We start from the raw sequence: 27,222 nt of genomic DNA on the forward strand, positions 1-27,222 counted from the left end.
TTGCTAAAAAATAGGAAATGAATCATATTAATGAGAGAATGCAAGGTCAGGGATCACATGGGAGAAGGCACAGAGATCATCATTGCGATTTACAGGCTTTGGGAAGTAATGCTGGCAAAGACACTACTTTAACAAGGCACTCTCATTAACCTTAACTACACTTATGGATGGGTCTAGCCTTGGAATTTTTTGACAGGTGCTGTGGATGAAATTTCTCTCTGAAACCAACAAGAACCTTCTTGAGCAGTAACTATTTAACATAAAGCATCAGAGCCTGGTGGAAATTATAAATGTTGATTTCTGTGCACAGGATGAGAATTGCCTGATACCAGTGAACTTGGAGAAGTGACAAGTGAATGATTGGACAGTGAAACAGGGAACTTTCCTGAACATATAAACATTACATACACGTGTGCTTAGAATTAGAAGGGGGTTAAATTAATAGTAATAAGTTAAAGATGTTACTATTTTTAAAGAAAATTAAAAGTAACTTTTATTTAAGTAACCATTGTCTTGGTGAATTTCTATTGCTGCTGGGTTTTGGAGTCCTCTGAACTCATACCACTAGTTATAATATTCTCAATCCAACATGTCCTTCCACTTATTTTCACATCATTAACAAAGATGAATATTGTTCAACCTGACTGTTCTTTAGGTTATTAATGTACATAGTAAACAATTGAGAACCATGAACAGATCCTGGGGTGTTCCAGCCTGAAAAAGATCAATTCATTCAACCCTCTGTCTTCCAGTGATAATTAGTTTTCAATCCATACAAACACACTATTCCCAATGCCATGAGCCTTTTATGCACCATCTCGTCAAGTGCCATTTGGAAATCCAACTGCACTATGTTATGTTTACATGTTCCACTCTATCAAATCTCTCTATTACACCCTTGAAGAACTGAAGCAAATTTGTAAAACATATTTGATCTTCTATAAAAATATGTTGTCATGATTTGATGTAATATCCACTTGATCCTTCTCATGCTCTTCTGATTGCACCTTACATGCCACAGTGAAATATTCCTCCTTCTGTAAAGAAGAGAACAGAATGTAAAGTAAGGTCAACAAATCAAATGTAAACTTTCAGTTTTTACAATGAAACAAAACAAACAATGCTGATCTGGAGTTTTTATTGCATGCAATTGCATTTGTTTACAACATGACCAAAAAGAATGGCAATAAGCTAGCACAGTAAATTGTTTCACTGTTAAAATAGTGAAATATCTAATTATTCATGCTTTCAAATGAATAATATGCTTATTTTTGTGCATATTTATTAGCTGATTGATTACATTTTCTAACTTTCTGTTTGAATGCATGTAAATTTAGGCAAATATAGTTTGCAATGTTATCTTTCTTTAATAATATAGATAAATTAATATTGAGAGTGACAATCCACATGCTTACCAAACCATTTTGTGGAATTGTCCCCAATTTGCTGTTCACACATGTAAGTCTTTGGTTATTTAGATATTTCTAAAATATTTTGTAACTATCTAATTCAGAATTTTTATATTATTTTTTCTTAAAGGTTTAAAAACTTAAGAATTGTTGAAACATTGATTAAACTACTAGTTGGTCAACCTGAGGAAGTCCTTATCAATGTTGTAGGAGCACTGGGGTTATGTGCACGGGACAGGTCTATTCGGGCTGCTATAAGAAGGTCTGAAGGAATCGAACCATTAGTTAATCTTCTAACTGGAACAAATAATGCTCTTCTTGTAAACGTCACCAAAGCAGTGGGAGAATGTGCTGTTGATCCTGAAAATATGGCGTAAGTGCTTTTTTATATTTTCGTATTGGTTGCTGAATGTCTCATTCCTCAAGAAAATATTCATTGGCTCTGCCTGCATGAAGCAGTCAGACTGACTATTTGCTGAGGCAGAGATTGTATTTTGAATCAGAATTTATTGTCATGAACAATTTATTTTCACGAAATTTGGTGTTTTGTGGCAGCATTAGAGTGCAAAATCATACACCATCTTACAACAATATATTTTTTAAATAGTGCATGAAAAAGTAAGGCAGTGTCTTTGCTTCATTGAATATTTGGGAATCTAATGGCAGAGGAGAAGAAGCTGTCCTTGTACCACTGAGTGTTTGTCTTTAAGTTCCTGTATCTTTTTTCCGATGGTAGCAGAGTGAAGAGGGTATGGCTTGGGTGGAGAGGGTCTTTGAGGATAGAGGCTGCTTTTTTAAGACACTGCCTCTTATGATGTCTTCGATGGAATCTGGTGCCTGTGATGTCGCAGGCTGAGTTAACAAGACTCTAGAGTTCATTTTTGTCCTGTGAGTTGATAAAATTATATTTTTAATTCAGGTCTTGTCCTTTCTATATTCCCCAACAAAAATTAATCTGGATTTTGTGGAATAACAATCCCAGTAATCTGTTCCAAAAACATTTCTAAAGCTGTCCCAAAAGTTCTAACTTTGGAACATGACCAAGTAGAAATCAAAAAGGTTCCTATTTCTTCATCACTTCTAAAACATCTATCTGATAAATCCAATTTCATTTTGCACAATTTTTGCAGTGTTAAATATAATTGTTGTTAATTATTATATTGAAATAAATTGTATCTGACATTTATATTTGTCATACAGTCTTAGTAGAGTTCTGCCCATCTTTTCTCAACAATTGTAATATTTAAATCAACCTCCCATTTTTGTCTGGATTTATGTATTTCCTTTTTAATAGTGGCTGCTTGTAATAAAAGATACATTGCAGAAATAAATTTCTTAGCATAACCTCTCCTAATATGATCCCTCAACTCTCTACAAGCTGGTAAATGCATTCTTGGATCTAATTTTTCCCCATAAATACCCCTCAATTGAAGATAGCAAAAAAGAATATTTCTGAACTGTTGAAATTACATCAATTGACCTTGTTCATAACCATATTCTATATTTTCAATGTCATTATGAAACCAAATATTTTAAAAAACAATCATCTTTAGTAAAAGGTATAAGATTATTTTGAATCAAATGTGGTTTAGGTGATATACTTCCTTTTGCTCCTATTTCCTTATTTATCTTATTACAAAAACAGGAACACAATCTTTTTTCTGGAACCCTTGGAGAACAGTGTGTTCCGAATTTCAGATTTTTCTGGATTTCAGAAAGCCAGATTTAAGGCTACCTGCATTTCCTCATCTCTGGCCTAAGTCTACTCCCCCGAATCTTGAGACTGTGTCCTCTCATTTTAGTTTCCCTGGCCAGCTCAAAAAACCTTCCTACATCTATCCTATCCATACCCTTCGTAATCCTATAAGTTTCTATAAGATCTCCTCTCATTCTTCTGAACTCGAGCGAATATAATCCTAGACGATTTAATCTTTCATCATAAGTCAACTCCTTCATCCCAGGGATCAACCTAGTAAACCTCCTCTGGACCGTCTCCAAAGCCAGTATATCCTTCCTCAAATATGGAGACCAGAACTGGACACAGTACTCCAGGTGCGGACTCACCAGTACCTTATAGAGTTGCAACATTACCTCCCTACTCCTGAATTCAATTCCTCTAGCGATGAAGGCCAACATTCCATTTGCCTTCTTAATAACCTGCTGTACCTGCAACCTAACTTTTTGCGATTCATGCACAAGCACTCCCAAGTCCCTCTGCACAACAGCATGCTGTAGTTTTTCACCCTTTAAATAATATTCAGCTCTTTTATTTTTCTTGCCAAAGTGGATAACCTCACACTTACTAACATTGTACTCCATCTGCCAGACCTTTGCCCACTCATCCAGCTTAACTATATCCCTCTGCAGACTCTCCACATCCTCATTACAATTTGCTCTTCCACTCAATTTGGTGTCATCCGCAAACTTGGCTACACCACATTTTGTCCCCTCCTCCAAGTCATCAATGTAAATGATGAATAGTTGTGGGCCTAACACTGACCCCTACGGCACCCCACTTACCACTCTCTGCCAACCTGAAAAACTCCCATTTATCCCGACTCTCTGCCTCCTGTCAGACAACCAATTTTCAATCTAGGCCAACATACTTCCCCGGACTCCACTTTCCTGTAACTTACTGATAAGTCTCTTGTGCGGCACCTTATCAAACGCTTTCTGGAAATCCAAATATACAACATCAACCTGTTCCCCTCTATCCACCGCAGCCATTATATCCTCAAAGAATCCTAACAAGTTTGTCAAACAAGATCTTCCCTTTCTAAAACCATGCTGCGTCTGCCTGATTGAACCCTTACGTACCAAAAGTTTCACTATTTCATCTTTAATGACGGCTTCAAGCATTTTTCCAACTACAGACGTCAAGCTAATTGGCCGATAATTTCCAGTCTTCTGCCTACATCCCTTCTTAAAAAGTGGCGTGACATTTGCTGTCTTCCAGTCTGCCGGGACCTGCCCAGAATCCAAGGAAGTTTGCTATATGACCACCAATGCATCAACTATAACTTGTCTGGCTTTAGTCCCATTAGTTTCTCCATCACTACTTCCTTTGTAACAACTATTTTATCAAGGCCCTCCCCAACATTCGCATCCTTAACTCCGCACTTGGGCATGCTGGACGTGTCATCCACCTTGAAGACTGACACAAAATATTTGTTTAATGCCTCGGCCATTTCCTCATTTTTTGCTACCAGTTTCCTTTCTCATCCTCCAAGGGTCCTATGTTAACTATGGCTACCCTCTTCCGTTTTATATATTTATAAAATTTTTTACTTTCTGCTTTTATATTTTGTGGCAATTTACTTTCATAATCCTTTTTCCCATTTCTTATTACCCGCTTTGTAACCCCTTGTTGTCTCTTAAAGTTTTCCCAATCTTCCAGTTTCCCACTGCTCTTTGCATCTTTATACACCTGCGCCTTCAATTTTATACTCTCCTTTATTTCCTTTGTTAACCACGGTTGATTTTTCCCTCTTGCTGCCCTTTTTCCTGACCGGAATATATTTTTGTTGAGCATTACAAAATATTTCTTTGGAAATCTTCCACTATTCCTCAACTGTTTCATCAATTAGCCTGTGCTCCCAGTCCACTCTGCCCAATTCCTTCCTCATCTTATGGTAGTCACCCCTGTTTAAGCATATTATATTAGTTTTAGATCTAACTATTTCCCCTTCCATCTGAATGAGAAATTCAATCATACTATGATCGCTATTTCCCAGATGGTCTCTGACTTTTACATCATTTACTCTACCTATCTCATTGCACAACACTAGATCCAGGAGAACATTTTCTCTTGTGGGTTCCTTAACATGCTGCTCAAGAAAGCTATCGCGGATGCATTCTATGAAGTCCTCTTCTAGACTCCCACGTCCAACTTGATTTTCCCAATCTATGTGGAAGTTAAAGTCCCCCATGACTACTGCCGTATCATTATTACATGCCTCACTTATCTCTCTATTTATTTCCTGTGCCACTAAACTATCATTATTTGGTGGGTGATAGATAACACCCACCAACAATTTTTTCCCTTTGTTATTCTTTATCTCTACCCAAATGGACTCAACATTATGCTCTTTAGATCTTATATCATTCCTCACTACTGCCTGGAGCTCGTCTTTGATTAAGAGTGCAACTCCACCTCCCTTACCATCCTGTCTATCTCTTTGCACCACCTGATACCCTTGAAAGTTTAATTCCCATTTAGGGTCACCTTGTAGCCATGTTTCCGTGATGGCTACCGAATCATAGGCATGGGTACCGATTTGCACCTCAAGTTCACTAACCTTATTTCTAATACTTCGGGCATTCAGATAAAGTGCCCTTATGCTCTTTGTTCTTTTAATATCTAGTGACTTCTGTAACCTTTTCTTTTGACTTTTCTGCCCACTCTTTTTCTTTGTAATTTTCTTAAGACTATCATTGACCCGAAAACTCACTGCACCATCTGATTTTTTACTTTCTCCTCCCAACATTTCTTATTCTTATTCTTCCAAATTTAAATGTAAGTTACACAAGAAAGTCTCTGGTTCATTCATATAGATCAAAACATTGTCTGCAAATAAACTAATTTTATACTCTAATTTCTAAATCACTCCTAATTATTTCATCCAGTGGCTCTATAAACAAAACTAGGGATAAAGGACAATCTTGTTTACTAGATCCCAGCAAATAATTGCTACTTTTGCCTTAGGATTTTTATATAATGCCTTGAACCAATTTATAAAAATTTGTCCTTACCCAAATTTATGTAATACTTTAAACAAAATGTCCCATTCCAATCCATTGAAAGCCTTTTTCCCATCCAATGCCACTGCTACATTTAATTCTTTCCTCTTTTATGCTGAATGTATAATACCAATTAATCTGGCTACATTTTCTGCCAACTGCCTCTTTTTAACAAATCCTATCACGTCCATGTTTATTAATTTAGGCAGTAATTTAGTGACTCAGGTTTCCAATATTTTAGCCAGTATTTTATAATTTGCATTCAATAATGAAATCAGTCTATAAGAAGAGGGTTTCAAAGGATCTCTATCCTTTTTTTCTGGTATTACAATGATATCACTGTTGAAAAATAATCTGGAAGAGTATAGGTTCTTGATGCTTGATCCAGCATTTCCATAAAAATAGGAATCAATTAGTCTTTGAATTATTTGTAAAATCCAGGTGGAAAACCATCCTCCCCGATTACATTATTTTGTAATTAACTTATCATTTCCTTGACCTCTAATTGTGTAATTTGTGTACTTATTTCTATTTGTTGTTCCAAGTCTAGTGTGGGCAAATTTATTCTCAATAAATATCTATCTATTTTATTAAATATTCCAAGCTATATAGTTTAGAATAATGGCTCTCAACCTTTTTCTTTCCACTTCTATACCATTTTAAGTATTCCCTATGCCATAGGTGCTTTGTGATTAGTAAGGGATTGCTTAAGGTGGTTTGTGAGTGGAAAGAAAAAGGTTCAAAACCACTGTTTTAATCATACCTAATTGACTTGTTATGTGCATAGTTTCATAACTCCAAAGGAAATGGGCCAATAACAATTTTTCTCAAGCAAAATATTTCAGTAACTATTTGGTCTAGAACAGTGGTTCTCAACCTTTTCTCCCCTCTCACATACCACCTTAAGTAATCCCTTACTAATCACAGAGCACCGATGGTATCGGGATTACTTAAAGTGGTATGTGAGTGGAAAGAGAGGTTGAGAACCACTGGTTTAGAATAAAAGTTTTTGAAAGTTTCATTTATTTCTCAAGGTTTATAACTAATAACATTCAAACCATTTAAAATGCATTAATTGTTCATGAGGCCTGCTCAGATTTCAATTGCCATGCAAGTACTTCATGTTCTCGTTCACCCAATTCATAATACCTCTGTTTAGTTCCTGTAATCATTTTTTTCAGTTCCATAAGTTTATAATGTGTTACATTGAAGTTTTTTATTCATCAATTGCCTATGCTTATCTACTGAGCTTTGTTTCTGAAGATTTTTTTCCCATATTTTTATTTCTTGTTCCAATTTCTTTAATATAGTCCTTCTTAATTCTTATAGTGAAGCTTATAATTTGCCCTCTCAGATAAGCTTTCAAGGCATCCCATATTACAAATTTATCATTCACCGAGCTCAGATTTGTATCACAAAATAACTGAATGTGCCTTATGATAAAATAACAAAAATATTTCCTTTTTAATAATGTTGAATTCAATCTCCATCTGTATACTGATTTTCCATTGTCTGGCATTATTATATTTATTAACAATGTTGAATGATCCAATAATATCTTCATTTTATATTCAACATCTAATATTACTTCCTTGTATTTGTGCAGATGTTAAAAATAAATCAATTCTATTATAAGAATCATGTCTATTCAAATAACAAGAGTAGTCTCTCTGGGATTAACTTTTCTCCAGGTATCTATCAAATTTAGATCTCTGATTAAAACCAAAGTTACTTTTGCTGCCTTAGTTTTTACTGTTCCTCGTGTAGTTCTATCTAAAACTGAGACAAGCAAAGATTAAAATCTCCTCCTATCAAAATATTATCATGTGCTTCTGCTAGATTCATAAAGTTATCTTGAATAAATCTCTCATCATCTATATTTGGTGCATATAAATTAAGATACATCCATAATTCTGAAAATATTTGACAGTGTACATATGTTCCAGCAGGATCCCTCACAGAATTTTGTATTTCAATTGAAATATTATTTTTTAACCAAAATAGCCACACCTTTTTCCTTAGAATTAAAAGAAGAAGCAACTACATATCCAACCAAATCTCTCTTTAATTAAATTTAAGTGAGTTTCTTGCAAAAAAGGCTTTATCTACACCTATCTTCTTAAGATATGTTAATAATATTTTCCTCTTCACAGATCTACATAAACCATTAACATTATAATTTACGAATTTAACTGTATTACTCACTTACTAATTAACTCTTTCTTCCACCTCTGGCTGTAAATCTTCCTCCCATGACTCTCATCCCAACGTACTTACATGCCTCTACTCCGGCAGTCAAGACTAAAAGATGGGAAAAATAAAAAATAATATTTTCAAAATATACTTATAACAATGCATATAACTATATATAAATCGAAAAAAATCCCCCCCCCCCCCCCAAGCAATAGGTATTGTAATAATATAATCCAACACCACCTACCTCTATTTTACGGACTGTGACTGGAGTCACAACTACCCACATGATACAATGGAAGTCAAAAACACCTTTGTCCCCCAACCTGCCTGGTACTTTTACTTAAAAATCCTTTAAATCTTAAATCTATACTTAATTGAAAGAAAAAGCATACAATACACCAAAAAATCAGTAGTAAAGAGAAAAGTAGTCAATATAAGGTGTCTTAATTTACATCTCATAGTAAAACTCCCAAAAAAAATAGTCCATCAGATTCAAAGCATTCATAAATCTTCACTCTCTTCACTTCCTAGGAACAACTGGAATGCTTTGTGCAAACTCCTCCACTTCCACATAGCTCGAAAATAACATTTCCTTCACCTGGTATGAAGATCTTCAAAGTCGCAAGATGATGCAGAACAAACTTATAACCTTTCTTCCATAAAATCTTCTTAACTGGGTTGAATTCTCTTCTTTTTAATAAGTCTGCACTTATATCATAATAAAATAGAATTTTATACCTTGATTCTCAAGTGGGCCTCATGTCGATTTCGCCCTTGCTGCTACCAGAGATAAATCTTCTCTTTATCTTGGTATTGGAGAAAGTTAATTAATATAGATTGTGGATTTTGATTTGGAGACGGTTTGGATCTGAGAGCCCTGTGTGCTCTCAGTCTTTATAGGATGGTCAAAATATTCAGCCCCAGCATTTCAGGAAGCCGTTCCAGGAGAAAGACAATCATATCTTGCTTTTCTATATCTTCTTTAAGACTAACAATCTTAATATTGTTTCTCGTACTCAATTTTTCCATTACATCCACTTTTTGCTGTAATTTCTTATTCTCCATATTTAAAGCAGTAGTAGTCTTCTACAATAGTTATTTTATCTTCTACTTACTGAACATCTTCTTGCTTTCTTTTCATTGAATTTTCTAACATTCAATTTTTTTTCTTTATTTTATTAACAGTTTCAAGTACTTTACTTATTTCTCCTCTTACATTTGCTCAAAGTTCATTATTTGAAATATTCTTAGTCTTAGATTTAAATCTAGTTGCTACTGTTCCAGTTGTTTTTTTTTATCATCTTTACCACCTCTCTTCTTCTTCTCCTCCTTCTGGATCTTCATTTTCTTCATTTCCCAATATCTGTGAGCCCGAGTCCTCTTCTGTCGGCGTTGCTGAGGGCCTCCATTGTTTCCACATACACGCTGCATCACTTCTGGTTTCCTCTTCTTCAACGCTATCGTTCCATTACTGCGAGAGAGCAATGACAAAAGAGGGGCCTTCTAGTGGATCCCTCACCCTGCGAGCAGTGCGAGCGCTAGCTCCTTGCTTCTCTCCAAAGGTAGGCCCCTTTTCTTTCCTTGTCTTCTCATCGCAACGGGCTCCAGGTAAGGCAGCAGCAATTTTTTCTTTTTTTTTGAGACACGTCTAGTATTGTCGTGTAGATGTTTAACTGAACCTTAGATTACTTTTGATCACATAAAATATTACTTAGCATAACTCTTTTTACAGTTTTCCTAGGAGGGTTAGGTTTCATGGCCTAACCCTAGGGCATCACATGATGTCCCCCTCCTGACTTCCTCCTGAAGTCCACAATCGTCTCCTTGATTTTGCAAACATTGAGCGCAAGAGTGTGGCATGAACCACTCAATGAGCTAATCTATCTCCCTCCTGTACGCTTCCTCATTGCCATTGGTGACTCTACCAACATCTGTGGTGTCATCGGCAAACTTGGTACATTATATTTCTGTAGTAAAGACAATATTCCATTTAAATACAAACTGATGGGGACAAAGTTCCAATATCGCAGCCAATTCCACCCTAGACCAACTCGGAGGGTTTGAAATATCTAACATATGATTAATAAATCTTAATTGAGCTGCTTCATAATAATTTTAAAAATTAGGTAATTGCAAACCTCCCAAAGCATACTGCCAGGACAATTTATGCATCACTACTCTTGCTAATTTTCCTTTCCATAAAAATTCTCGAATTACTTTATCTAAATCTTGAAAAAGTGATTTCAGAAGAGAACAAGGAATCGATTGAAACAAATATTGAATTCGCAGAAAAATATTCATCTTTATACAATTTATTCGACTTATTAAAGTTAAAGGTAAATCTTTCCATTTAATTAATTCCACTTTAATCTTTCTCATTAATGGTACATAATTTAAATTATACAATGATTGAAAATTTACATCAATCATGATGCCTAAGTACTTAATTTTATCAGTCCATCGAAATTTACTAATTTGTCTAGATTGATTGTAATTTCCTTCAGAAATTGGTAGTATTTCACTTTTATCCCAATTCACTTTATATCCAGATAATTTACCATATAATTCTAAACAATTTTGCAAATAAATTAAAGATTGATCCGGATTAGTTAAATATATCAAAACATCATCAGCAAATAAATTAATCTTATATTCATCCTGTCCAATCCTTACATCTGTAATATTCTCATTCTTCCTGATAGCCTGAGTTAATGGTTCAATGACCAATGCAAATAGGGCTGGCAACAAAGGACAACCTTGACAAGTTGAATGCGTTAATTTTAAAAAAGGAAGAAGTTTGACCATTTGTCGCCACTCTTGCTACAGGATTATTATATAATTTTTCTCTGGAGGCTTGGTATTGGAAAGAGCTCATAGAGCTTTAAGAAGAGCACTTCTACCTGGTCAACCACCGAGACCTGTGATAATTCAGTGTTTGAATTATTTGGACAGAGAAGCAATACTTCGTCTAGTAGTGCAAAATGCGAGACAACGACAGGCTCCGTTATTGATTCAGAATAGTAGAGTTTTTTTAAATCCAGATTTGAGTCAAGAGGTTGTTCAGCATCGGCGTCGATTTAAAGAATTTTTGTGGCGTAAAGGCTATAAGTCTACTTTTGGCTATCCGGCAGTGTTGAAGGTGTTCTATGGAGAATTTCAATCTCGGTTTTTTGAGAATGATCATGAAGCAATGAATTTTGCTGATTCATTGCCAGATGCAAGAGGACAAAGATGTAGTCCACCATTGTCTCCTAAAGAAAAATCTAGTTGTTCTGGAAATGGAAGAAATGGCAGAAATGGGAGAAATGGGAATGGAAAGAGTCCAACTTCTCTGGAAATGGGGTCTCCGAGTTTGGAATCTCTTGGATGAATAGAAGAACTTATTTATTCTTACCTTATTTTATATGTCATTATGATATTTTGATGTTATTCTTTGTTCAAATGGGGAGGGAGAGATTGGCTCTAAGTTCTATTAGTCATCAGCCAATGGTGGGTGATCCACACCCAAGTTTTGTTTAGGGGTTACTACCTTTTGGTAGTTTTTTTTGGGGGGGTTCTTTCTTTTGATTATTTTTTTATTTTCACTTTATTTAGTCTTTAATTTGTGGTTTTGCTTTCTCCTATTGGAGGGCCTATTTACATTGCTTTGAATTTTTATATAACAATATTATTAGTTTTTAGTAATATCAGTAGATATGTCAAAGTTGAGGTTTGCTACTTTTAATGTTCGAGGTTTAAACAGTCCGATTATAAGCATAAGTGCATTTTGGCGTATGTTAAGAAAATGAAAATTGATGTTGCTTTTTTATAAGAAACACATTTGAATGTCAAAGAAAATATGAAATTGAAGAGGGACTGAGACTGATAAATGCACGCTATGCAATGATTAATTATAATCTTTTACATTATATTCAATCTTTTTGGAAGAAAGTTCAATTGTTTCTAGAATACTTGCATAAGATTAAAATACCTTTAGATCTGACAGTATTTTTATTGGGTAGTTTGCAACCTCTAGAAGGTTTTGGATTAGAGAAGTTTCAACTTGCTTTTGTATATTTAGCTTTATCTGTAGCAAAAAAATGTATTGCTAGTACATGGAAAGATACAAATATGATTGATATTAATAGATGGCATAATGAGATGAAATATTGTTTAATAATGGAAAAAATTACATCTGTTTCACGTGATAACTATAGTTTCTTTATTAATAGGTGGTTGTTATATTCAGAATATTTACATTTTGATTTACATTGATTAGATCTTAATTTCTATGCTTAATTTTTTCTTAATGTTTTCTTTTTCTTCTCTTTATGGCTCTCCTTAGGAGAGTTGGCTGAAGGGGGGGGGGGTTTCTCTCTTTCTTTTCTTTTTTTATATATATAAAATATTAAATTCATGTCTATGGTTTATTGTTATATATGTTACTTATTATCTGTACTTTGAATGATAAATAAAGTTTAAAAAAAAGAAGCATACCTATCTTTAATAAAATCAGTCTGGACAGAATGTACTAATTGTGGTAAATACTTTGCTAATATATTTGCTAATAATTTCACTATTATTTTATAATCCACATTTAATAAAGAAATTGGTCAATAAGAAGAAACCTTCAAAGAGTCTCTGTCTTTTTTTGGTATAACTGTGTCATCGGCAAACTTGTAGAGAACATTAGAATTGTGTCTGGCCACCCAGTCATGGGTGTATAATGAGGAGAACAGTGGGCTAAGCATACATTCTTGAGGTGTGCCTGTGATGGTAATCAGTAAGGATTGTTTCCAATTTGTGCTGACTGTGGTTCTTCCAATGAAGAAGTCAAAGATCCATTTGCAGAGGGGGTGCAGAGGCCCAGAGCTTGTAGCTTCTTGACCAACACTGAGGGAATAATGGTGTTGAAGGCTGAGCTGTAGTCGATGAAGAGCAGCCATATGTATGAGCTATTGTTTGAGAGGTGATCCAGAGCTGAGTGGTTTGCCAGTAATATTGTGTCTGTGGTGAGCGATTGTAACGATAGGTGACTTGCAGTGGGCCCAGACCTTTGCTTAGGTATATGTTAATTCTGGCCATGATCAGCCTCTCAAAGCATTTCATCACAGTAGAAGTTAGTGCTACTGGGAGAAAGTCATTGACCCTGCTCCCTCTGCTCTTCTTGGGTACCAGGATGATTGATGCCCTTTTGAAGCAGATGGAAACCTCTGACTGTAGGAATGAGAGGTTGAAAATGTTCATGAACACTCCAGCTAGTTGGTTGGCGCAGATTTTCAGAACCCTGCCAGGTATGTCATCAGGGCCTGATGGAATGTAAGCATTTGAATTAGTCTTTATGATCTGGGCTAGTTTAGATGCTCTGTATATCATAAGATATTGAATTATGCATTAAATAGCAAACAGGCTTTGTTTGTTTATAGCTGGCTCCTCTAAAATTGGCAGCAATTGAGTACTGGCAGAAACAGAGCTATTTTTCTTCTGCACCAATACTTAACAATCCAAGTGATATTTCATCCTGTAGATTCAACAATGCAAGCGTTGGGCATTCCCTGCCTTCAAGTTAGTATATTATGAGCAAACAATGAAAAGCTTGAGGAACTCAGCACGTCATGTTGCATCCATGAGTAGAAAAAAAAACTGTCTTTATCAAAAGTTTATTGAGTCTTGATAAATGCTCCCATCCCAAAATCTTAACTGACCATTTTCATTCATGGATGCTGTGTGACCTGCAGAATTCCTTCAGCATCTCGTTGTTCGCTTAAGATTCAAGCAATAACAATTTTTATGTTTCACTAGTTTATTCTCACTTTTTTTCTCATTGCTTTTTTTATCCACTGTTACATGTCCTTCACAATGGCAGAGATGATTTTAAGCCTTTCTAAGAATTTCTAATAAATTTCTATCTCTCTTCTCATTCTGTCACAACCTGTTGCATTTTTTGGATTCAAATATTGCAAAAATTAACTTGACTTCCTTCTGGAGTTAAACAATTTTGATTGCCTTTTACTTCCTATTTAAGCTGTTGAGTTTTCCAACATTTTTGTGTATTTGACATCTATTTGGCTTCCCAGTAACCATGGGAGACTTAATTATTGAAAACAGAAAATGCAGGAACATTCAGCAGGCCACAAAGCATCTTTGGAAGGAGAACCTGTTAACTTGTCAAGTTGAAGACTCTTTTTCAGAACGGAAAAGGAAAAGCAAATTTTAAGTGGCGAGGAGGCTGAGGAAGGATGGCTAGAACAAAGATCAATATACTTCTCCTATGCACACTTTCCTGTCCATTTATTCACCTTTCACAACAACTGATCTCCACTCTCTTTCCCCCACCATCATCCCCCACCTTCTTCATCTGGTCTTCCTTATGACTTACCAGGTTCTGTCTAACTCCTCCCTCCCTTCCATTGCTATAAATGGCAATCTTTCCTCTTTCCTCTCTGATCTAATGCAGGGTTAAAATGTTGACTTAGACATTTTGCTTCCACTCATGCTGCTTGACGTGCTAAGTTTTTCCAGCTTTTTGGATTTTTGGTTAGGACAAGGAGTACTTTTATTACTGTTTTTCTTTCCACATATGCTATTTGACCAACTTTACATTTTCTCTATATCCTGTCTTCAATCCTCAAAGAGTTGTGATCCAACATTAAAGAGGTGAAGGGCCTACTGCCATTTTTTTTGTCCATGATTTTGCCCACACACAGAAAAATATGCATTAGTCATGTTTAAGAAAATAATCCCAGATTTTAAATCAATTCAGTTATATAAATGATTCCAATGTACCAGTCTTACAAATAAATATTATTCCATATTTTTGGTCTGTTGCAGTCAGGTAACAAAGTATACTCTCTTGTTACGGAGTCCAAGAGACCCCAAAAACCAGCAGCTATAGATATGCCCAACACAGGGTCACTTAAACAAAAGTTGGTTTTAATTATATTTGAACAAGAAAACGGAATTATTACTATCAACTTACTTAACCCACTTAATCCCCCCTCTAATACTAAGAGCAGGTGTGTGTAATGTATATTTAAGATTAGAAAAGTTCTTTGGATTACAGCCCAATCTCACTGGTTGCAGGCAATTCTTGTACTGTGCACAGAAGTTAACATTAATAAAGTTCACCAGGCTTTGGTGCTTAACAGGCAAATGGTTACCACTCAAGAAGGTTCTTGCTGGTTTTCAGAGAGAGATTCATTTCCCAGGACATCCGCAACTGATTCCCTCTCAATCAGTTTTGCTGACAAAACTTTCCCCCTTCAGGGTTCTCCAGATGATCCTCTTTCTCTCAGGTCACCTTTCAGACTGCCAATCTCCTCCTTTGACCAGGCAGCCTTCCAAAGTTTGCCATCTTGCCCTTTTGGAACTGATTTCTGTCTCCTCTCTCTCTGTTTCACGCCCTCCCTCTCTGAGAGCAAAACTTTTCTCCTCTGCCCGCAAAGATCACATGCTCTCCCAGGCAAGCTGCTGTTGATACTTTGTTGCCTCCTGCAAAAAGCCTTCTGCAAAAGTCCTGCAAATATTCTGTGTTTTAAAATGTGTGTGTGCAAGCTGCTCTAACAATTCCTCCCAAACCACCTCTAAATACTCTGTCACAGTCTATAATATCTCAATTTGACCATTCTTATGAAATGAAAAAGAGCAAATTTTAAAAAGTGGAACTAATTTCTTTGAAGATGAATAATTCATTTCAGAAGGAATAGTTCACATTTACCTTTGTAATGATAGTGATGTTTTACCCTGCAACAAAATTATATATTTAGACCCCAGATGAGACCCTGTTTTCCCTGCAGGACAAGTTGGAAAATCATAGAGCATTACAGCACAGAAACAAGCCACTTCGGCCCTTCTACTCTGTACCAAACCATTTTTTTGCCTCGTCTCACTGTCTTTCACCCAGTCCATAGCCCTCCATACCTTTCCCATCCATGTACCTGTCCAAATTCCTCTTAAATGTTAAAATTGAGCTCACATTCACCACTTCAGCTGGAAGTTCATTCCACACCCCCACCACTCTCAGTGTGAAGAAGTTCCCCCTCATGTACCTCCTAAACTTTTTTCCTTTCACTCTTAATCCATGTCCTCTGGTTTGTATCTCACCTATTCTCAGTGGAAAAAACCTATCTACATTTACTCTGTCTATCCCCGTCATAACTTTAAATACCTCTATCATATCTCCACTCATTCTCCTACACTCCAGGGAATAAAGTCCTAACCTGTTTAATCTTTCCTTGTAACTCAGTTCCTGAAGACTGGACAACATCCTAGTAAATCTTCTCTGCACTCTTTCTATCTTATTGATATCTTTCCTCTAGTTATTTGACCAAAATTGCACACAATACTCCAAATTTGGCCTCACCAATGTCTTGTACAACTTTTGTACTCAATACTTTGATTTATGAAGGCCAATATGCCAACAGCTCTCTTTATAACCCTATCCAACTGTGATGCCTCTCAGGGAATTATGTATCTGTAGTCCCACATCCCTCTGTTCTATTGCACTCCTCAGTGTCCTACCATTTACTCTGCATGTCCTTTTTCGGTTTGTCCTTCCAAAATGCAACTCACACTTGTCTGCATTAAATTCCATCTGCCACTTTTCATCCCACTTTTCCACTTGGTCCAGATCCCTCTTCAAGTTTTGAAAACATTTTTCATTGTCCACAGCACCTCCAATCTTAGTGTCACCTGCAAACCTGTGGATCCAATTTACCACGTTATCATCCAGATCATTAATGAAGATGACAAACAACAATGGTCCCAGCGCAGATCCCTGAGGCACACTGATAGTCACAGGCCTCCAGTCTGAAAAGGAATCATCCACCACTACTCTCTGCTTTCTCCCATACTGCTATTGTCAAATCCAGTTTACTATTTGTGATAGTATGGGATCCTATCACCACTGTATATATTTGTATATATTTGCATATAGTGATAGTGATTGGCTGAGAGCCGTAGCCACACATACTGGCAGGTCATAAAGGGCTGCACCTAACCAGACCCAGGTCAGTCTGGACTGGTCGACCTCGATGTACTACGCTCCAGTCTTTTGTTAATAAACGCCTTGGTTTGAGTCAACAAGTCTTTGAGTCATTCGACATGCATAGTGTCTGAATCTTCCTGACTAACCTTCCATATGGGACCTTGTCAGAGGCCTTACTAAAGTCCATGTAGACAACATGTACAGCAATTCATTTGTCAACTGAGTTATCCTTTGCCATAATTTCCTCTACATTTTGAAATCTGCTTTGAACCACACATTTCATTTCTACATAAGAGAATGAATTGCAAATTATGTACCAATGATGCTAAAGGTTGATATCTTTGCAAACACTTAAAAAGTATACTCATTAATAAGTAGGTATCTAATGAAAGGAAAATTTAGGTGAATTATTGCAACGATTTATTACAGTAGATGGCCAAGGAAATGGCTACCAATGGAAGTGCAAAGGAAGAAATATGACATGAAAACTGGAGAATAAGAATGTTGGGTTTTGAAGGCCAGAAGAGGCTACAGAGTTCGAAGGGGCATTGAAAGGTTTAAATAGGAAAATGTTAATGTAGATGGATAGGCTTAGCATTGTATACTTCATTTTGTGGAGGTAAATCTCTATGTAACTTAGTAAGTCTCTTAACAAGTTCCCACTTGGCAGATGAGTCAAAAAATAAAGACTCATGGGGTCCAACTGGTAAATTGGATCCAAAATTGAATAAGTAGAAGGAATCCGATATATGGTTGATGGGTATTTTTATGTCTGAAAGTAGTTATTAGTGGGGTTCTGCATAGCTCAGTGTTTTTTGTAGTGTATATAAATTGAGTTAGACATAAATGTAGAAAGAATAATAAAGAAAGTTTGACAGCGTAGAAGAAAACTTTAATGTACATAACAATGAAGATGGTCTAGTCCATTGGCAGAAAAATGTAAATAGAATTTAATCCAGAGAAATGTGGAGCTGAACATTTATGAAAGTACAAAATGCAAGAGAAGGTATAGAATGCTGTGGAAGAACTGTGGGGTGCATTTCTCTAAAAATCCAAGATAGCAGGACAGGTCAATAAGGTGATTAGAAATTAGAAATGGGATTCTTTCGTTTATTATCCACAACACAGATATAAAAGCACAGAGGCTATATTAGAGAGGGAAATATAAACAATGTTAGAAGAGCTCAGCAGGTTGAGCAGCATCAGTGAGAGAAAAAAATGTTTCAGATCAGAACTCTTCATCAGAACTTAAAGCGTGAAAGAAAAAAAGTGATGTAATGGTGTAAGGTACGAAGAGTAGGACTGTGGCTTCTGGGGGATTGATGGACTAGGGAGAGGTGAAGAATGATGGATAAAAACAGTTGACTACCAGATGCCAAATAGAAGGAGAGAGAAGTAAAGGGATGAGTCACATCATATAGGTTGGGTTGGGTAAAGGTAGGGACAAATGCTGCCAGTTTTGAAATCTGATGAGGGGGCAAGGGAAGGGAAAGGAAGAAGAATAGAAATAGTTTGGAAGAAGAGAGAGAGGACAAGTCCTTGATGAAAGGTTCTGGCTCAAATTGATAATTCTGTTTCTCAAATTGATAATTCTGCTTGAATCACCAAGTTTCTCCAGCAGATCATTCTTGTGTTTATCTTGCGATTATATTAAAACTGTAGAATACCAGTAAACCCACCATTTTAATATTGCTTCCTGGACTGCAGTGGCATTGCTTAAGATCCATGCAGGGAGATTTGCAAGTGTGACTTGGGAGTGTTTATTCTATTGTGGCAGAAGGGGTGGGAACTGGAGAAGCAGATCAGCAGGTGGAGTGATTGAAGAGAAGGTCAAGTAAGTCTATGAGCAAAAACAGGTAGGCCAAGGTAATGAACACACCAAGTATAATGGTTTGAAATGTATTTATTTTAATGGAATGAGTATTGTGGTTAAGACAGACCTCAGATCCTGGATGAGTACATGAAAATATGATGTTATGTCCATTACATAAACTTAGAACATTGAACAGTACAGCATGGTACTGGCTATTTGGTTCATGATATGAACCTATATAAATCTATTCACCCATCAATCTAACTCTTCCCAACCTTGTAACCCATAACCAACTTTTTTTTACATCTATATATCTGTTTAAGATTGTTATAAATGCCCCTATTGTAACAGCCTCCACCACCATCCCTGGCGTTGCATTCCTGAACCCACCACTCTTTGTGTAAAACAAAAAAGCTTACCTCTGACATTTCCCTTAAACTTTTTGCTACTAACAAATGGATATCCTCTGAAAAGGTGCTGGCTGTCACCCTATCTATGCCTCTCATAATCTTCTATATCTCTACTAAGTCACCTCCTAGCCTCCATTGCTCTAAAGAGAAAAGGTCCTAGTACTGTCATCCTTTCTTCAGACATGTTCTCTAATCCAGACAACATCCTGGTAAATCTCCTCTACACTCTTTCTAAAGATTCCTGAGGAAGGGTTCAGGCCTGAAATGTTGGTTACCCTTTACTTCCTATGGAACTTGAATTACCTACTAAGTTTCTTCAGCACATTTATGTATTGCACTTGACCCCAGGATCTGCAGATTTTCTTGTTTAACTCTCACAATCTTCCTATAATGAGGTGACCAGAGCTGACCACAATACTCCAACTGTGGTCCAAAAAGAGCTTGAAAGTGTTGCAAATGTACCTTGTGTCTTTAGTTGAGAAGGGCTCATCGTTAATAAAAAAATAATTTTGAATTTAAATTTTAAATTTTAATTTTTAAATTTTAATTTTGATGTTTTAGATGTGACAATGAGGGGTGGAAAGGAGTGAGGAGTTGCATTACTGCTCAGGGAGAATGTCCCTGCTTGAACTAAGAGGGGATATTCCAGAGGATTTATCTTGCAAAGCTATATGGATAAAGCTCAGGAACATGGAAGGTAAAATGACTATCATGTAGTCTTGCTATAGGCCCGCCAATAGCTAACTGGAGCTAGAGGAACAGATATTCAGGCAGATCATGGAAAGGTGTTAAAACAATGGGGTTATTTTAGTGAGTGATTTTAACTTCACCAGTATTGACCGGATTCCCTTAGCATCAGGATCTTTGATGGGACAGAATTTATTGTGTGCGTCCATGAAGATTTCTTGAAGCACTATGTGAATAATCCAATGAGGAGTGAGGCCATATAGACCTAACACAGGGAAATGAGCCTTGCCAAGTGATTGAAATCTTAGTGGGAAATATTTTTGGAACATTGACCATAATTCCATCAGTTTTAAGTTAATTAATATTAGTGACAAAACTAATTCTCGGGGCTGAATTGGGGAAAGGGTAACAATAGCAGAATTAGGCAGAAATGGAGGATGCCCGCTTGAGGGTAAACACACATCTAACATGTGGATGTCTTTTAAAGGCCAGTTGATTTGAGTTCAGAGCTAGTATGTTCCTGTAAGGATAAAAAATAGGGAAGTTAAGGTTCAGAAACTTTGCATGACAAGATATATTGTTCAATAAAATAAAGGAACCATGTATAAAATATAGAAAGCAGAAACAGGACATCCATTAAGGAATACAAAGGGAATGGGAAAGAAAAACTTGAAATTAAAAGGGTTAAAATGGGCCATGAAATGTACTTGGCAGATAGGATTAAGGAGAACTCCAGGGCATTTTACATCAGGAGCAAAGGAATAGCCAGAGAAGGGTAGGTCCATTGAAGATCAAAGAGGTGAATTTATGCATAACCCAGGATACTGTGCAAGGCATAGAAGGTGATTGCTGCAGCATTGATGGAAATCATTGTGTCCTATATAGCTACAGGTGGTTTTCAGAGACTGGAGAATAGCCAATGTTGTTTCATTGTTTAAGAAAGGTAATAGAAAGAAACCAGAAAATTATAGGCCAGTGAGCCTTACATCAGTGAGGCAAGATTATTTTTAATTTTAATTTTTTTTAAATTTACAGTAGAAACTGATTCTGGCCATTTAACCCCGTGTTGCCTATAATTATGCCCAAGTTAACCAGAACATCTGGGTAAGATCCATGCAAACATGGGGATAATGTACAAACTCCATACAGACAGTGCCAGATTTGAACCTGGGTCTCTGGCGCAGTAATAGCATCCTACTAATCACTACACTATTTGTTCTGCCCAAATTATTTGAGCAAATTCTTAGGGACATGATTTACTTGCATTTGGAAAGGTATGGACTTATTAGGGATAGTTAGCATGGTTTTCTGCAGGGGAGAGCCTGAGCATTTGACAAGCTCACTGGGTTCTCCTTGTCCTCTATGGACAACATTCACCAGGAGCAATGCTTAAACAGGGCTCCAAGAATTATTGAGGATCCATCTGACAGCATCCTTGACCTACTACCATCAGAAAGGATGTACAGGAGCATCAGGATCAAGCCCGTCAAGCTGGAAAATAGTGTCGTCCCCCAGGATGTGAGATTGATGAATGACATCCTGTAATCGATGGTCTCTGTGAATGAAACAATTAAATGATTCCAAAATAGTTATATATTTATTTTATACGATATCTTTATGTAGATATGTGATTTTTATGTGCTGTATATTATGAGTGTAGGTGTGTACAGAGAAACACTGTATTGTCTGGTTCTGTATAGAATGTACATTCAGATGATATTGAATTTGAACATGAAGCTCCCTCATGGTCGGCTGATCCAGAAGATTAAACCCTTTGCAATCTAATAGGAGGTCTGTAACCAGTGGTGTTTCATAACAACCAGTGTTGGGACCTCTATTGTTTAATCATTCAGATGAAAGTACAGGGAGTTTGATAGGAATGTTTGCAGATGACACGAAGCTTGTAGCATTGTAGATGGCAAGAAAGACCATCAAAAAATATAGCAAAGGATAGATCATTGAAAGCGTGGGTGGTGAAATGGTAGATGGATTTTAATTTAGAAAGGTAAGAGATGTTGGATTTTGGAAAGTAAAATGCAAAAATCGACAGAAAAGGCAGGGTCATTAGGAGCACTGATATACTTATGGACCTTTGATTACAAGTTCATTGGTCCCTGAAAGTAGTAACACAAGTAAGATAGGGGCATATAAAAGGTGTATGGAATGCTTGGTTTCATTGGCTGAGGCATTGAATATCAAACTTGGAACACAGAACGTTACGGCACAGAAGAGGTACTTTGGCGCACAGTGTTGTGCTGACCTACATAAATGTATTTCACAACAATCTAACCTTTCCACACACCCATAACCCTCTATTTTACTTACATCCATGTGCCTATCTAAAGTCTTTTAAATATCCATAGTGTACCAGCCTGCACCACCACATTCCAAGCACCAACCACATTCTGTATAAAAAATAAATCTCTGTCATCTCCCTTAAACATTCCTTGACTCAACTTCAACAGATTTTCTCTGGTATTTGCTATTGTCAGCTTGATAAAGAGGTACTGGTTGTCTGTGCCTCTCATAATCTTATATACTTTCATTAAGTTTCCTCTCATCCTTTGTTGCTCCAAAGAGAAAAACCTAGCTTCTAAGACATGTTTTCCATTCTGGGCTACATTCTGGTAAAGCTTCTATATTCTTACTGTAATGAGGTGACCAGACAGCATGCAATGCTCCAAGTGTGGTCTAACCAGAATTTTATAGAGCTACAACATTACCTCACAGTTCTTGACTCAATCCCTCTACTAATGAAGGACAGCATAACATATGCATTCTTAATGGCCAGTGCAGCAACCTTGAGGGGTCTAGGTACTTGAACCTCAAGATCCCTTTGTTCCTCTACACTGTTAAGAATTGTACCATTCACCACATACTCTGCCTTCAAGTTTGACCTTCCAAAGTACATCCCTGCACACTTATCCAGATAGAACTCCATCTGCCATCTCTCCACCAAAATCTGCATCCTGTCTATATCCTGGATAAAAGAGGAAATGTATGCTTGAAGGCAGAGGAGGAAGGGAAGATCATAAATAAATTCTACCAAGGAGACGGATTTTGGTGAATATGAGATCAGTATAGAACAGGCTTCCAATGGAGCATATCGAGATTGAGAAAGAAGAAGAGCTGGATTTTCTTAAAAACATTTGTTCAGATAAGTCCATGGGACTTATTACAGGAAGCAGAGGAATAGATTGTTGGGACATTGGCAATGACCTTTGTGTCTTCCTTAGTCATAAGAGAAGTGCTGGAAGATTGAAGAATGGCAAATGTAGTCACCTTGTTTAAGAAAGGTAATAGGGAGAATCCTGGGAATTATAAACCAGCCAGTCTTACATCAGTGATTGACAAACTATTGGAGAAGATTCTTAGGGATAGGATTTACAAACACTTGGAGAAGCATAGTCTTCTCAAAGTGTGCCTTTGAGAGGAGTAGGTCATGCCTCATGAGCCTATTTGAGTTTTTCAAGGAGGTGTTAAAAGAAATTGATGAAATTAAGACAGTGGATGTGGTGCATATGAATTTAAGAAAGGTATTTGCAAAATCTCCTATGGAAGGCTTATTCAGAAAGTTATGAGGTGTGGGATCCATGGAAACATGCCTATGTGGATTCAGAATATGCTTGCCTGCAGAAGCCAGAGATGGGAATAGAAAAATCACATTCTTGGAGATTAGTGAAGAGTGGAGTTCTGCAGGGATCTGTTCTTGTAATTCTGCTATTTATGATTTTTATGAACTACTTAGATGAAGAAGTGGAAGGGAGGGTCAGTAAGTTTGGAGATGACACGAAGGTTGGAGGTGCTGTGGATAGTGTTGATGGTTTTCATAGGTTATTAAGAATCTTGTCATTGACATTTTTTCAAATGTCAAATTTGACCTTCCAAAGTATATAATTTTATCCTTATCCATATTGAAATCCATTTGTCATCTCTCTGCCCAACTCTTCATCCTATCTATGTCCTGTTGTAATGTACAACACAATCCCCTCTTTCAAATCATTAATGTATATCATAAACAGTTACAGCCCCAGCACTGGCCCTTGCTTCACTCCATTGATTGCCAACCAGAAAAATATACACTAATCCCAGCTCTCTGCCTTCTATAGGTTAACAAATCCTCTATGGCTAATACTTTATCCCTAACTACTTGCATCCTTATGTATATCTTTTAGGCAACATTTTATCAAATGCCTTCTGAAATTCCAAGTACATACCATCCAACTTTTCCCTCTATTCGTTACTCTCATTATATCCTGAAATAACTCCAGTAAATTTATCAAACAAGACCTGCCCTTCCCGAATCCAAGCAATGTTTATCTGACAGAACAATTTCTATCCAGGTGTCTCATTATTTCTTCCTAAATTATAGCTTTTCCAACAACAAACATTGAGCTAACTGCCCTATAGTTACCTTCCTAAATCCAGCATTAATTTTTAAATGATGGGTGATATTTGCCATCTTTCCGAAGTCCAAAGAATTTTAGTAAATGGTCACAAATAGCTCCACTATAAATTCCGCCATTTCTTTCAGTACCCTGAGATGCATTCCATCAGGAGTAGAGGACTTAGCAACTTTTAGTCCCTCCAACATTAGCTCTTTAGATATACAGTACATTATATTGAGGTCCTCACTCCCATCACATCTATAACATCTCTCTTTGGCATGTTAGGCATATCCTCCACCATGAAGACCAACACAAAATAGTTGTTCAAAGCCTTGCTGTTAGTATTTTTTGAAAAGGTACTTGATTAGTTTTATTATATTTTTTGTTTCACCTAAGAATAATATATCCTTTCTATTGATGCTTCAGCAATTTTTATTTTTCAGTTATTTGTCTCATTATAATTGATTATGATCTTAAAATTATCTTAGGAATGGCTTGAAACAGAAACTTAACTAAAGAATTGAGGATTGATAGATGAAATATGTTAGTGAATCTGCATTACTATGTAACTGCAATTTTATATGCATTAAAAATATTTAATTCAAATAGCATGCAAGATTCCTTCATGTTTTAACAACTGTTTGAAGAAATGGAAAATATATTGAAAAAGTAAAAATTTATTATAAACATTTTCAAGTTGAAATCTGTAGAAAGCAAATCAACTCATAAACAAAATATTTACATAAAAATGAGGAAGCCCTGAAGGCCTGCATGGGTACACTCTTGTCAGTTCATAAAGAAATTGATAGCAATAAATTGTTTTCATTTTTATTTGTTTATTCATATAATGTGAATGTCTCTGGCAGGACTGGCATTTATTGTCCATTCCTATTTAACCCTTTAATTAAATAGTTTCTTAAACCAATTCAGGGGATAGTTAAGAGCCAATCATTTTATGTGTCTAGAACTACAAATAGCTCCAACCAGGAAAGTAGATTTATTTTCCTAGTATTAGGAAAGCACCAGATAGTTTTTTATGATATTCTATTATTTCAAATTTACCATTAACAGTGCCAGCTTTTCAATCCAGGTTTCAATTTAAATTTCTTTTAAATTTAAACTATCATTATAGAATTCAAGCATATCATTGGATTCAGGCCCTTGTACAGGGCCTTGGGTGCAAATCTAAAAAATTTAGCAGCGTTTTAACTTGATCTTCTGGCAAATGAGGCATTAGCTATTTTGATTTTAAAAAATGTAACTACAACATTTACAATTTTTGTACTTGTATATGTCAGACCCTTTTCACCTCTTCTGTAACTGGTCCAAAGTGATGACATTCTATTTCTTCACATTGAACACCATCTGCCATAGGTTTGTTCTCTCAATTCATCTCTATATTTCTTTTGGATTTGCTGATACCATCTGCACAACTTCTAATTTATATATTCCTCAACACCCAGCAATTCTTTTAATTGGTTTATTTCAACAATCACCTTGGAGCCCTGAAAATGTACTAATTTTGGTGTCTATTTTTTAGCCATTTTATGTGAAAGAATGAAATTTTGTTTTGGTACGTCTATTAGAAAAAAATCTTTCCCTTTTGAAGGGACAATCATTTAAAATATCTTCTAATGTGTACACTGCTTGCATTTAAAACATCATAATATCTATGAATCATGGAGACTCCAAAAAAGTTACCAGTGTGTAACATGTACTAAGAATTGCAGTCTAACTCCAGAATAAATGATGTATCTGCAGTGGCTTTTGCTTGGACATTTTTCTGGGAGTGGTCACATCAGTGTTTCACTTGATTATGACCATCTACAGTAAGTATTGAAAATAAATATTTCCCACACAAGTCAATTATGAAGTCACTTAATTTATTGCATAAGTTCACCAACATACCAGTATTGTTTCTAGATGTCCAGAAAGTAAGGAGATAGCTTTCTAACTTGTTTCAATGGAGCAAATACTATGAAGGATTAAACCAGAGAATGCAGGAAGTACTGAACAGGTCATGTAGCATGTGTAGAGAAATTAAAAACAGAATTGACATTTTAATGCAATTGATTTTCATCAGAGCATTTTCTTAATCATTGCTGACTTCTAATTAGTCTATTGTTGCCCCAGTGTATTGATTACAAAATCCTTACCTTCATTTGAAATGTCTTCATAAAACCTTATATTTCAGCTAGCACAGTTATTTGTGAGTTTGGATATTTCTTCACATTTCCATTCTTACAAAACCCCACTGATAAAGTGGAGGAAAAAAATAACATTTGATATTACAGTATGTGACAATGTAAGTGGTGCATAATCAGACAAAATTGTTCCTTTTCCTTTTGGCATTTTCTCTTGGTAAACTTAATATTAATTTGAAACTGGATTAAAAAGAAATCAAATCTGGAGACATCTGGAATGTTTCTGCTGCAGATCTTTAAAGAATAATTTTAAAAGTTTTATCTCAGGGGAATGTAAACAAAATGGTTTTGATTTTTTGAAAAGTTGAACCATCTACTCCAAAGTAGCATGCTGACTGTAGGTTGACATTTATAGTACACTTTTTTTATATTGAGATTTTACTATTAAAAACTCAATAAAATGCAGGAAT

General features: G+C 36.1%; 1 protein-coding gene and 2 long non-coding RNA genes across 6 annotated transcripts in view; 1 reads left to right on the plus strand and 2 right to left on the minus strand.

Annotated features, from left to right (window-relative positions):
- LOC138751771 (uncharacterized) overlaps positions 1–27,222 on the minus strand; it is a 692,174-nt gene that overhangs the window by 426,980 nt on the left and 237,972 nt on the right. The gene's annotated exons all lie outside the window — the stretch shown is intronic.
- Positions 1–27,222, plus strand: part of odad2 (outer dynein arm docking complex subunit 2) — a 355,511-nt gene that overhangs the window by 165,147 nt on the left and 163,142 nt on the right. For 3 of the 4 annotated variants that reach the window (XM_069914511.1, XM_069914512.1, XM_069914513.1), the window contains one exon: positions 1,540–1,782. In XM_069914511.1, coding sequence (XP_069770612.1) covers positions 1,540–1,782 — 243 coding nt within the window. Of the gene's footprint in view, positions 1–1,539; positions 1,783–8,876; positions 8,964–27,222 lie in introns of those variants that run through there. The other variant, XM_069914514.1, reaches the window with a different exon arrangement.
- Positions 568–26,406, minus strand: LOC138751767 (uncharacterized). The gene is made up of 3 exons (XR_011350170.1): positions 26,310–26,406; positions 8,359–8,450; positions 568–1,037 (listed from the first exon to the last, which is right to left on the minus strand). It is a non-coding gene; the product is annotated as an uncharacterized lncRNA (long non-coding RNA).

Source organism: Narcine bancroftii, chromosome 1 (genome assembly GCF_036971445.1).
Source record: "Narcine bancroftii isolate sNarBan1 chromosome 1, sNarBan1.hap1, whole genome shotgun sequence".
Taxonomy (NCBI): domain Eukaryota; kingdom Metazoa; phylum Chordata; class Chondrichthyes; order Torpediniformes; family Narcinidae; genus Narcine; species Narcine bancroftii.